This window comes from Ictidomys tridecemlineatus, chromosome 10 (assembly GCF_052094955.1).
Source record: "Ictidomys tridecemlineatus isolate mIctTri1 chromosome 10, mIctTri1.hap1, whole genome shotgun sequence".
Lineage (NCBI taxonomy): Eukaryota > Metazoa > Chordata > Mammalia > Rodentia > Sciuridae > Ictidomys > Ictidomys tridecemlineatus.
The window spans coordinates 91,965,642-91,978,093 of record NC_135486.1 but is presented as its reverse complement, the minus strand read 5'-3'; the positions used below and the strand labels follow the sequence as shown (position 1 = coordinate 91,978,093).

Here is a 12,452-nt window from a genome sequence, read left to right as displayed (position 1 = left end):
ATATTTTATTTCTAATATAATCCTTCAATACTAATTGTATTTCCCTGTTTTATCTTCATAGTTTATATTTACTTTGATGCTTATTGTATGGCAATCTGAACAAAATGTACATCAAAGAAAGGACTGAGGGTATAGTTCACTGGTAGAGCATATCCTTAGAGTATACAAGGTTCTGGGTTTGATTCCCAGTACCTAAATAAATAAATAAATAAAAATTAAACAGTGTTCATCAAATGGACCTCAAAGAGGTATGCCCCAAACTCCTATTGCCAGAGTGATCCTCGAAATTTTTCAAATAAGCCAATATTCTCTCTCTCATTTTGCAATGGGAATTTGCATTAGGTAACCATTTCTTTATGTAGTGTTTATTTGGACTGTGAATTAAACATGAGAACTCCCCTCTCCCCGACTCAGTTTATGACTCTCAGATGCACAAATTAGGTCCTTCAATGGAAGGACACTGGTGAAACCCTATGTAAACAGATATAAATTTAAAACAACCTTTCCTCTACAGAAATCTTATCTGGCCTTTATTCCCTTATGGGAGCCCAACACATCTAAGCCCTTCGATTTAAAGTATCTTTAGAACTTTGAACCATACTGGGTTATGAACTGCCTGTGTGTAGGGATCCTTCTTTCTTTTTTTTTCCCCTTAATCTTGTAACCCAGCATCTTAAAACATCACACAATAAGTGGGAGGAGAAGTAGATCTAGAACAAACACCCAAATAAAGATAAATGTCGAACAAATAAAGTATAAAGCATGTTTTTATTTTTCTCAGAATGAAATCATTATCTTTGCTTAACTTTCCCTTTAAATTCTCCCTTTGAGAATCATTTTGGAAAGATCAACAAGAAAGTCATAGCACAAACACCATTTTGTATGTTATTTTCCTCTTCCTTTGCAAAACCATGCTGGGGATTCTAGGATATCTGCATAGTCTTATGGAAAGCAACAATGTGTCCAGGAAAGAGCAGAGAAGTAGGAAATATATACAAGAAATGAATAAAATTGGAAGCAAATACAATTTCAGATCTGCATTTAACTTGTTTTTGAAAGGGTAAAATTTTTTATTTTTCCTTCTACTGAAAAAGTTCATGCCAAGGTAAGATTAGATCAGTCCTGGCTCACATTTTCAGCATTTTGTGTTAAATCATCTTAATGTCTCTTAAGTGTTTTTTTCTTTGTTACCTCATCCCACCATTACCTGTTACCTAATAGGTTTGGCTAACCTGAAATTTCCTTAATATTTAGCAATACTCAAGAATATAGGTATATAAAATAGGAAATTATATTGTTCATTACATTAAGTCTTAATATAATTTTCAGTTTATTTTTTATTACTGACCGAGCTACCTAATTTGAAATTCTATTTTCTGAGGTTTATTATTTAGAATTCGATTTAAAAATTCTTTGGCGTCATTTCTTTTTTCTTTCTGCAACCTGTTTTTTGGCCACTCCACTCTTTACCAACCCCTCCCTCCAGCAGAGGGTTGGGCAGGATGAAAAAAATGACATGACATTTCAATATAGTCAATTCTGCTACTTGCTACTAGGACTGATAAAACGTTGTATAAGAAATAAATAAGTGTGTACTTGTTGATCAAAATGACATTTGAGGATTTTTTAAAATATGATTTTTTTTTATTGTCCATGGTCTAGCAACTGCTACCCTGAAAGATTGAGTTGGTTCTCTATAGACTCTATTTAATTAATAAAGGTTTTATTTTTAATGACTAAAAATGTAATTGGTTATTATAATTCTAATCAAAATCACACTAAACTCATGGACTAAATGTCAATCTAAATGTTACCAATTAAAAAAAGAATTAATGTTCCAAAGAATCAAGAGCTAAAATGAAGCACAGGTGGATTTTAAAATGGAGAATAATATAAAATAGTGCATTGTTTTTGCCTTCTAGATTTAAGCCTCCTTACTTGCATAGTGATATAAAAGTCACATATGAAGATTATCTTTAATATATATAACTATGGATGATTTTTAAAAGTGAAGGTTTCACTATAATGGTTACTTCATAATCAATGATGTAATAGTCAATGATGTAGGAGAACAAAGAGCATATGGACTTCATGGTATCAGTTTGTTTTTTAAAAAGGGGGCTGCCTCATGTAAGCATTTTTAGTTTTCAGAGATTAAATAAAATGAAAAAATATGACCATTCTGAATAACAGAATATTTTAGCAATAAATGTGTAGGAAAGTATATTTTATTCAGTAGATCAACTTCAGGGAACTAAACTCTCCAGCTTAACCAGGTTAGATAATATATTTACACCTGCAATATTTCATCCTATCAAGAATCTATAATTTTCAAAAACCGGTCTTGAAGCAACATTTACATTCTATAAAGAGATAAAATGTAACAGGGAACATTTTCAAATCTTTATAGCAGAATATAAACAAAATAGAGGTGTAACAATCATTTTTGAAGTTCAAGGAAAGAGGTACACAGATGATAAGAAATACTATTTCTAGTCTTTTCAACACACTTTTACTTCAAACTGTTAAATGATTAAATAATGAGAAGAGCATGTATATTGTTTCAAATATGAATAAAGACATTTAATTCCTCAAATTTTCACTCTTTGAAGAAATAATCTATTCAGTCATATGGAGAAGGTGATCTAGAGTACTATTTCAGTTGTTTTTATTTTATTTGGCAAAATAATATGGTTCAAGGTATAATCACTGATTCCTCCACTTTCTTTTTGAACTAAGGGCATACTTACTATCTTCATAAACAACTAAAATGTTTACTGAGACCAGTAAAATCTATGTCATACTGTAACACATTTTTTGTTCTTGGGAGGCTTTGGGCCTAAATGCCACATTTTTCTAATGAGATAACTCCCAATAAGAACAAAGATGGAAAAGATATTATCCTGAATTTAGACATGGGAACAGGAATATTTTTAAAGTTAAAAATCCTTGTGCACATATTCTTAAAAAAATTGTTCCAAAACATTTGCTCTTTTTAAAACAAGGGTTTACGTAAATTCAATTGAAGTATCATTTCAAAATCAAGCAAATAAGCAACAATGTCAGCATTATTACATGGCAAACTACTAGAAAATGCTCAGGAGAGACTCAGAATAGTTATTTGAGAAATCCCTTGGTTCAAAACGAAAATCAACTTTTACAATGTTCAGGGAACTAAAACTCAAACATTCTGTTACATGAAAAGACACGTATAATTTTATAATACAAGGAAAATATAAAAATGTTCCTGGGGGGAGAGAGGATAAACTGACACCTTATTATTGAAGAAGCTGATATAGAGATAATCAATAAGATCAGATAAAACACAACTGCAAGCTGCAAGCCGTCCCTCATGTCCCCTGGACTGGTTGTGACGACATGTCTGCTCTCACCCTAATTCACAGTTCACAGAAAACATTTAAATAACATAACCAAATAGATCCACTGACCAAACTGAACTTTCTTTAAGAAAATAAAGGGATAAGATAATAGATAAAATCTTGCCCCACCTCTTTTTTTCCTTCCTTTTTTCTTTTAGTGAAACTGACATAAATTGTTAAGGAGCACTACAGCGCCACCAACACAGATCAATGCAAAACAAAAAAGATCTCCCACCGTGTGCAAAAAGAAAAAAAAAAATTAGAAAAATGCCCAAAATCACAAAATGTCTCCCAAATGTACCTTTTTTGGAGGAAAACAAGATAGATTTCCAAAGATTTCCTAATGAAGAGCTTCCAAGAAATAACATCATAGACTACAAGTTTCGATCTGATCAGCAAATAAAAGAACCACTATTTAGTAACAGCCATAACTTAATATAAACCCGGTTATGTCAATCTCCACCTTCATTAAACCAAGGGCAGCTTTTCTGTAGTTTGCATTCAAGTAATCCATCAGGAGAACCAAAATAGGCCTTTTTTTAAAAAAAAAACTACATCCACAGTTTGCTGATAATATAGTTCTGGACAAATTAGGTAATACATAATTTTTATAAAGAGGATATGCACATATTTGGCATTACCAACATTGCTGGCACAAAACAAGTCCATCTTGAAATATTTGAGTTCCCCTGTAGTTCCCAGCAATTAAAGTATAATTTCCATTATACACATTTAGCTTTAACAATGAAAAAGAAAACTATTTTTTTTTCTTTTTGGTAAAAATTAACCACACAAGATTAGGTAGAACGTGCAGAGATCAAAGCTAAAGAAAAAAAATACAAAGATTGGGTTTGGGGAGAAGAAACACAATGAAAATCCTTTTTAATCTAGTGGCTCCTTCAAAGATTTAATCACAGAAATGTTTAAAATTACAAACTTACCATTAGTGGAGGCAAAGAAGAAACCAGTTCTTGAAAAAAAATTGTAACAATATAGGCAGGAGACTTGGGTCTCTAGAAAAAACAGCTTCCAGGCAGCATATGGATCTTCAAACATCTTTAAAATATTTGGTAAATAAAAAGTCAGACTTTCTTCCATGGTCGGTGGCTGAACGGGGTGGCTTCCCCCAGGATCTGTGGGCGTTTGGGAAAAATCGGAGAAATATCCACAGAAGATTAAAAGCCGAGGAGGCAGCGGCAGCCAGAAGACTCTGGGGTTAACAACTTTGCGATGGCAAGCAGGCGCGCGCTGATTGGCTGGGAGGGCAGTGTCCCTACAGTCTGCACTATCCCCCGCGGCCCCCGCCTCCTGCAGCTCGGAAAAAAAATGCAGTGTGTGTGCCATTTTACACTGGGCTTTTAAAAGCACAGCCACCCGAATGACAAAAGTCGAAGCTGGCTATTAAGTGACACTGCAAAACAATAGCCCCCATGACGGCCGGTTAGCAAGGGAAAATGCCCTCCTCTGCACATCTCCAGGAACACTCTCCTCTGGATTGCAATGTGGGTTTGGATGGAAGAGAATTGTTGGTCTTAAGCAAATTGGTGGATCGTTTCAAAAAAAAAAAAAAAAACACCCATGTATAATCTGGATACAAACATGGCCATTTAGCAACTCTTCCCATCAAAATAGGTTTGATTGGACACCCGGGTAGGTAAAGAGGCCAGTCATCCTCCCACCAAATTCATCACTCCTTCAGCTCCTTCCTGAGAGCTTTAATAATTTGGGGAAAAAAAAAAAAAAAAAAAAAAAAGATTTGTTAGCCATAATAGTTACCATTTGTACAAAAAAAGTAAATAAAATAATGACTTTAGTGGTTAAATTAGAAACAATAGGCATACTCCCTCTCTCCCCGCGCTTACAATTTGTGTTTCAAAAACCTTTTCTGGCTGACAGAATTCTACCACTCTGCCTTACAAACAAAATGGCTGTGGTACTGAGTTTTTTTGGATCCTCCCACTGTGCCTCCTCCCGGCCTCCAGGAAGTGGTAAAATTCCAAAATAAATACAGTACTAAAAGTACATTGTCGACTCTGAACTCGGGGCAAATCTTTGGTAGGGGGGTTTGCTGCTTTTTATTAGTTTCTTTTTCTTTTCTTTTTTCATTTTTCTTTTTTTATTGTTTTGAAAAGAAGATCAATCACTAGAGATTTACTTGACTGTAATTTGAACTTCCTGCTTTACATATTTATAAGGTCTTTCACCTATCTTGGCAGGCTTTCAAATTAAGTGGGCTGGGAAATTTGATGCTGTGTGTCTTGGTCGTGAGCAGAGTCAGGTATTTGGAGGCTGCAACGGGCCTTTTAAAAAAAGGGAAAGTCTAAAAGAAATGAATGTTAAACGAATACAACATTATGATTGTTTGTAAATGTAAAGTCACAAAAGTCAGAAAATATCAAAATGTGTCAAGTACTGCGTATGTGTATGAACTGAACACATTCGGTATAAAATTTTTTGCCAACCAAATTTCTAATGAGCAGAAGACTTGACCCTGATTAAAATGAAAAAGGGCCAGAAGTGGGGGTGCATGCCTGCAATCCCAGCAGCTAGGGAGGCTGAGGCAGGAGGATCACGAGTTCAAAGCCAGCCTCAGATATGGCTGGGGATGTGGCTTAGTGGTCTAGTACCTCTGAATTAAAAAAAAAAAAAAAAAAAAAAAAAGGAAAGAAAGAAAAGAAAAAGGGCTGGAGTTGTGACTCAGTGGTTAGGTGCCCCTGGGTTCAATCCCTGATGTCAAACAAAATAAAACGAAACAAAAACAAAGGGGGGGGGGTCCATTCTTCAGGACTTCTCTCTCTCTCTCTCTCTCTCTCTCTCTCTCTCTCTCTCTCACACACACACACACACACACACACACACACGATTTGTCTGATATTGTCTGATATTCCTGCCTAGCATTTAATTGGTAAGTAGCATTCTTAAAGCTGGGGTGGCTATATAATTTACACAATTCATCATGTTCAACAGGATACTTTGAGGGTGAAAGGGGGGACATATTATTAATTGTAGAATGACTATAATAAACAGAGCCCATCCAGGTAAACCAGAAAGTAGAAATCACTATGTATTTAGAGAGATGTCACCTACAGCCATGGGGCCCAGGCCAAGTCAGATAGAATGAGACCTGACCCCCTTTCTGGCTCTGTGTACTGTGCTTGATCTGCTGTCATCCAAAGTAGATAACACAAGTAGACTTGGATTCAGTTATATTTGATGAACAGTAATAGTAAGCAAAACATCTAGATACATAAATTCATATATTTATACATACATATAAATACTTTTATTATCCACATATTAGATCATCCTGTATATTTTGAGCAATATGTATATTTCTAATGATATACTTTCCTATGGGATAATTTCTTTGGCGTTTTTGAGACCATATTTATGATACACATGATTTGATTTTTTTTAAAGTTTTTTGTTTTGTTTTGTTTTTGAAAAGATACAATGTAGAGTGAAATGTTTTAAAAAACTATCACAGAAAGACACAGGAAAAATGTTTTTGTGTCATTTATTCTCACAGTTCTTCAAAACTTAGTATTATACCATGCCTACATAGGGCTTGGTGCTACAGATATTCTAATGAACAAGCAGATGATTTATCTCCTTCCTCGTGGAATTTTATAATCTAGAGGGGAGACAGACAAATAGCAAGCCAACGAATGTATAATTGAAAATTATGCTGAATACTATTAAGGAAACAGAACAATTTTAGAAAATATCGAGGAGAGAAATGTCTAAATAAGGTGGTAAGGAAGTTCCCTCTAAGCAGGTGACACTTATACTTAACTCTAAGCATGTAAAAGAACCGAACTTGAAAAATATCTGATAAACAGGAGTCTGGGAAAAATTTGCAATGTGTGTTAAGGCCCTGAGGCAGGTGGAGATTGGCTTTGTCCAGGAAAAGAAATGAGGCCAATGTGGCCACAGCATGTCAAGAAAAAAGGAAAATTGCATCAGATGAAGGCAGAAATGTAGATAGGAGTGAGACTGTGAAAAGGACCGCAAGCCATAGAAAGGAGCCCCTATCTGAGCAAGTGAATTACAAAGTAAAACATTAGAATTTGAGATTTCAAAGGTTTTGCTGATGATAATGTCCAGAGAAGCTGTGGCAAAGCAGAGAGAAAGAAAAAAAAAAATCAGTGCTAATTTTTTAATTTATAGAGTGACATCACAGAGTTTTGGTATTTTTAAAATCCACATTTCTTCCACATAACTAACTGTTATGACTTAGTTCATAAAAACTATGAATGAGAAACAAATCTCAAAGACCATCTATATTACTAGAGAAAGGAAAAGGAGGAATTCAGGCAGCTATTTGCCTCAATTTTCTGCTTCCGTTTAATAGTGCTGATTTTGGTATTTTTTCAATTAAAAATTTTTATATTTTGGACATGTTGAACAAAGCTCAACAGTTTTTACAAATGATGTAAGATATTATTAAAACTAGAATTTAACATAATTGTAGTAAAAACTTTTTTCCCCTTTTTCAATTTGGTATCTGGCTTTTAGCAAACCAAATTCTGTGTGTACATGGGCAGAAACAACATATTCAGTTTCTTAGATCAAAGTTAGAAAAAACTGAAATTTAGGTCAAATCAATGACACATATTCTGCGAATGACCTTTGATAGTAACAGAAATCTCCAAGCACATCAAATTGTGAACAAATTAGTTTAGTTCAGAAGATCTTTAATCTCACAAAATTGTGAAGTGAGAGAAGATATTTGTAGTTCAGAACAACTTTTTATTCTTCTTCAAAAGAGTAAAAAAGTTTTTACTCCAATTAATTATGTTAAATTCTAGCTTTAAAATGTTGAACTTTATTTAGCATGTATAAAATGTAATATTTTTAATCAATTTTTTTTATCTTTAAAAAAGTAATAGGGTACAGACTCCACAGATTTATTAATGTTTTTGCTGTGAAATACATATGGCCAGTTATATTAAAGTTTATGATTGCCCCACCTCTATCAATTCAAGTAGGCTTTTGCCACTAAACAGACTACTGAAACTTGCCAAAACACTTTCAGTTTTTAAAGATTTTTGGTATTCATAATTGTGGATAAGGGATTGTAGATCTGTAGATTTTAGTTCCATTCAGATGATTCTAGAAAAAAAAAATATTCTTAGCTTAAATCAAAGTTCCTAATCCTGATTGTTCTGAACAATTACAATTTGGAAATGGCCAACTTTTTACTTGTGGGCCCTAAGGAATTAATGTATTGTTAAATTTTGCAAGGTCTTGGGCAAATCCTATTAATTTTACCCTTTATGATTTTTCCCATATTTTCCTTCTTAAGAATAAAAAGTTATACTTTAATATTTCATTATTTTCTAAATGTTTTAGTGTCTTTATCAGAGATGGTAAGTGTATTTTTTTTTTAAACAGAACTCATTATCTATTGTGGGATGGGTTTAGATTGCATGTATTCATTGTAAGGTTTATACATTACAAGCAAGGTGGCATTTCCAAGAAAGGTCATTCATGGAGCAGTTTGTGATCATTGGTGTGGCCAAGACTGCCTGCTGACTAACCAATATCCTTCCTCCCTTTCTTTCTTGTCCATTTTATTTTAGTTTCACCACCCAAAACTGTGTCATATGACACAATTTTAACCAGTGAGATGGAGCAGTAATCATTTGGTGGGACTTCCAAGCATGCATTAGAGAGGGCTGACTCATCAGGCCCTGCCTGTCTTTCCTCACCTTTCTTCCAGTTTGAATTGGGGAGTTGGGGGCGGGGTGGATCCCACACCTGGGTGGAGCCAGGAGCTATACTGTGACAACCAAGCAGAGAGTTCATGACTAAGGGGAGAAACAGAAAACTGATAATATGGAGCCTCCATGAGGGCCTGCCTGGCCTACCTCTAGGTTTTTCTTACATGAGAGTAAAGAAGAACGACTAATTGTAGATGGACACAATACCTTTACTTTATTTTTTTGAGGTGCAAAGGATTGAACCCAATGCCTCACACGTGCAAGGCAGGCACTCTACCAGTGAGCTACACCCCAGCCCAGTGGTGTCTATTCTTCATGGCTAAAAGTAATTCATAATAAAATCAGCGTGAGTAAATCTTCAAAGTATTTTCTCTGAAAAAATTATGAACTATCTTTTTATTCTTTTTCTTTCTTTTGGCAATGCTGAGGATTGAACCAAAGGCCTTGCAAAAGCTAGGAAAACACTCTACCTTTGAACTACACTCCCACCCCAGTCTGCTACCTTTTAATTGCTGAGTAGTATTAGAAGGGGAACAGGGAACCTTATGGGAAATAAGAAATCTTCTAGGGGGCTGGGTTGTAGCTCAGTGGTGGAGCACTTGCCTAGCATGTGTGAGGTTTGACTCTTAGCACCACATATAAATAAATAAAATAAAGGCCCATTGACAACTAAAAAAAAAAATTAAAAAATGAATTTCACACACACACAAAATCTTCTGAGTCTTGATCTGGATTGTGGTTTCATATGTGTATATGTAAATATATGTCATGTTATACACATATCATATGTGAGAATTCTTGAACTGAACATAGATGATTGCACTTTATTATTTACTTTATTGTAAATAAAGATTATTAAACATAAAGATTATTTATGAACATGAAGATTATTGCACTTTACTGTAAATACATTATCTCTTAAAGCTATTGAAATATACACAGAGAATGATAGGATTTGATAATTTGAACAAAGACATTGTAAAAGAATTCTTTTTTAAAATATCTGATATTCTCTTTCTTCTAAATGCTCTATTATGTCGAGAAACTAAGATGACTCCCCACTTTTTCCACAAAAAAGTGGTGCTTCTCTAATCTTTGGGTTTCCCTGTAATCCTGTTGCTGCCACTCACTGGACTAGAAATGCGTGTTACATTACTGTCCTCTCCACGTTCTTCTCCTTATGTTCTTATTTTACACTATCCATGTGCCTTCCTTGGCAGTAGTCATCTAACTTCAGTGTATGAGCCCTATATCTTGGGTGACTTCAGCTGTCACTTAAGTTAGTCACACTGGTCTGGCTCATTAGAATTCTAGGCTGTGTGGTAACTGAGCTATTGTGAAACTAGTGGACGTCAAGTGATTAAAGCAGCAAAACTCTAGGTTGGTACTAGAAGTACTAGACAGACCATATCAGTAAAAACACAAGGGAGAATTCTGCACCTAGTGTTCAATAAGCAGTCTATTCTCTTTGTATTAAAAAAATCAAGACTACATAGAACTCCTTCCTCTTGTTGCTTTCACCTAAAAGATAGTCTTTTAAATAAATGGTGCTGAGGAAACTGATTATTCATATGTTAAAAACAAACTAATTAACAACAACAAAAAACTAGACTCTTGTCTCTTACCTGCACAGAAATCAACTCAAAATGAATCAAAAACCTAGGAATTAGAACAGAAACTCTGGGGCTGGGGATGTGGCTCAAGCGGTAGAGCATCGCCTGGCATGCGTGCGGCCCAGGTTCGATCCTCAGCACCACATATAAAGAAAGATGTTGTGTCTGCCGAAAAACTAAAAATAAATAATATTTTTTTAAAAAAAGAACAGAAACTCTGCAACTTCTAGAAGAAAATATAGGGTCACATTCCAGCTTATAGCCAACAACACTCTCAATAGAGGTTCTCTCTTCACCTATGGAATGGTAGAAAATCTTTGCTAGCTATTCTTCTAACAGAGGATTAATATTTGAATATTTGAAGAACTCAAAAAACTTTACACCAAAAAAATCAAATAATCCAATGAATAAATGGGAAAATAAATTAAACAGACACTTCTCAAAAGAGGAAATACAAAGAGCCAACAAATGTATTTTAAAATGTTCAACATTTTAGGGAAAAGCAAACCAAAAAATTACACTGAGATTTCATCTCACACCAGTCAGAATGGCAGTCTTCAAGAACACATATACACAATAGACGTTAATCAGCTATAAAAAGAATGATTTTATGACATTTGCTGGAAAAATGGATGGATCTAATGACTATTATGCTAAGCAAAATAAACTAAACCCCCAAAACCAAAGGTCAAATGTTCTGTCTCATATGTGGATGCTAACACACAAAAGGGCGGGGGAGGGGAAGAATAGAAGTTCCATGGATTAGACAAAGTGGATGAAGGGAAGGGAGAGGTCAGAAGAATAGGAAAGATAGTGGAATGAGTCTGACCTACCTTTCATATGTACATATATGAATACACCACAGTGAATCTCTACACCATGTAAAACCACAAGATTGAGATCCTAATTAGAATAAGATGTACACCATGCTTGTATAAATAAATCAAATTATACTCTACTGTCATGTATAACTAAAAGGAATTAAAAAAATACAAATAATAATAAATACTGGAGAGGAAGTGGAGAAAAAGGAACATTGTTACACTGTTGGTAGAACTGTAAAGTAGTACAACTGCTATGGAAATTAGTATGGAGTTTCCTCAAAAGACTAGGGATGGAACCACCATATGTCTCAGCTAGACCTTTCCTTGGCATTTATCCTGAAGAATTAAAGTCATCATACTGCAGTGATACTTGCATACATGTTTATAGCAGCACAATTCACAAGAGCCAAACTATAGAACCAGCCTAGCTATCCATCAACAGATCAATGGGTAAAGAAAATACACAAGATATAAACAATGGAGTTTTATTTAGTCATAAAGAAAACTGAAATTATAACATTTGCAGGAAAATGGATGGAACTAAAGACCATTATGTTAAGTGAAATAAATAAAACTTAAAAGGTCAAGTGTCCTATGTTTTCCCTTATATGAGGAAGCTGGAGAGGAAAAAGGAAAAGAAAGATGCAGGGTGGACCTCATGAAAATCAAAGAGAGATCTGCACAGGAAAGGGATTTCGGGTTGGGAGTGGGAAGATTGTGTGCACATGATGGGATATGTAACAAAAATCCCATCATTATGTACATCTATAATGCACCAATTAAAAGTGCAAAAAATTGACAAACCTTACCTTGAAATTTTATCATTGCATGGATTTATGAAGTAAGAGGAATTAAAATAGCTCCTGTTGGTAAAGACTCTTGCTTAAATTATGAATCTTAAACAATTAC

At 34.5% G+C, this 12,452-nt stretch overlaps 1 protein-coding gene across 2 annotated transcripts in view; it reads right to left on the bottom strand.

Moving 5' to 3' along the window:
- Epc1 (enhancer of polycomb 1) overlaps window positions 1-4,614 on the bottom strand; it is an 83,706-nt gene extending 79,092 nt beyond the window's left edge. For both annotated transcript variants that reach the window (XM_078023433.1, XM_013360983.4), the window contains exon 1: window positions 4,322-4,614. Coding sequence is in view for 1 of the 2 variants with exons in the window: in XM_013360983.4 (XP_013216437.1) it covers window positions 4,322-4,324 (3 nt within the window). In the remaining variant the exon portion in view is untranslated. The remainder of the gene's footprint in view (window positions 1-4,321) is intronic.
- Between the last annotated feature and the right edge of the window lie 7,838 nt (window positions 4,615-12,452).